Raw genomic sequence first — 362 nt, forward strand, 5'->3', positions numbered from 1 at the left:
CAGAGCCGCGTCCTGCCAACTCCCACCGCTGCCCCCAGTGCTGATGCAAAACAAACTTTCCCTGTTAAGAAAAAAACACCTACTCTAAAGCAAATAAATACGGCAAGGAAGCACCCGAGGCCCAAGCCCACCCTTCCAGGGCCCCCCCAGGCTGCCTCCTCAGCCATCCCCCCCCCTGAGCTGCCCTGGGAGGTCCGAGCCACGACCAGCCACCCTGCGCTGCAGATCTCCCCATCCACCCTGCCGCCGGTGGTCCCACGGCCCTTCCCTGACAGCACGGGTGATGCCGGTGAGGCTCCCACCACGGCTCCCACCAGCGCCGCCGTTAGCCAGACGAACGGCGCAGAGAGCGAGGTGGACGG

The 362-nt window shown here is 65.2% G+C and overlaps 1 protein-coding gene across 1 annotated transcript in view; it reads left to right on the forward strand.

Moving 5' to 3' along the window:
- SEZ6L (seizure related 6 homolog (mouse)-like) overlaps positions 1-362 on the forward strand; it is a gene marked incomplete at its 5' end in the record, with an annotated part of 11,003 nt that overhangs the window by 183 nt on the left and 10,458 nt on the right. Inside the window, one exon of the mRNA XM_010154464.1 lies at positions 4-289. Coding sequence (XP_010152766.1) covers positions 4-289 — 286 coding nt within the window. The remainder of the gene's footprint in view (positions 1-3; positions 290-362) is intronic.

The sequence above is a fragment of the Eurypyga helias genome, unplaced genomic scaffold (genome assembly GCF_000690775.1).
Source record: "Eurypyga helias isolate BGI_N326 unplaced genomic scaffold, ASM69077v1 scaffold18356, whole genome shotgun sequence".
Taxonomy (NCBI): domain Eukaryota; kingdom Metazoa; phylum Chordata; class Aves; order Eurypygiformes; family Eurypygidae; genus Eurypyga; species Eurypyga helias.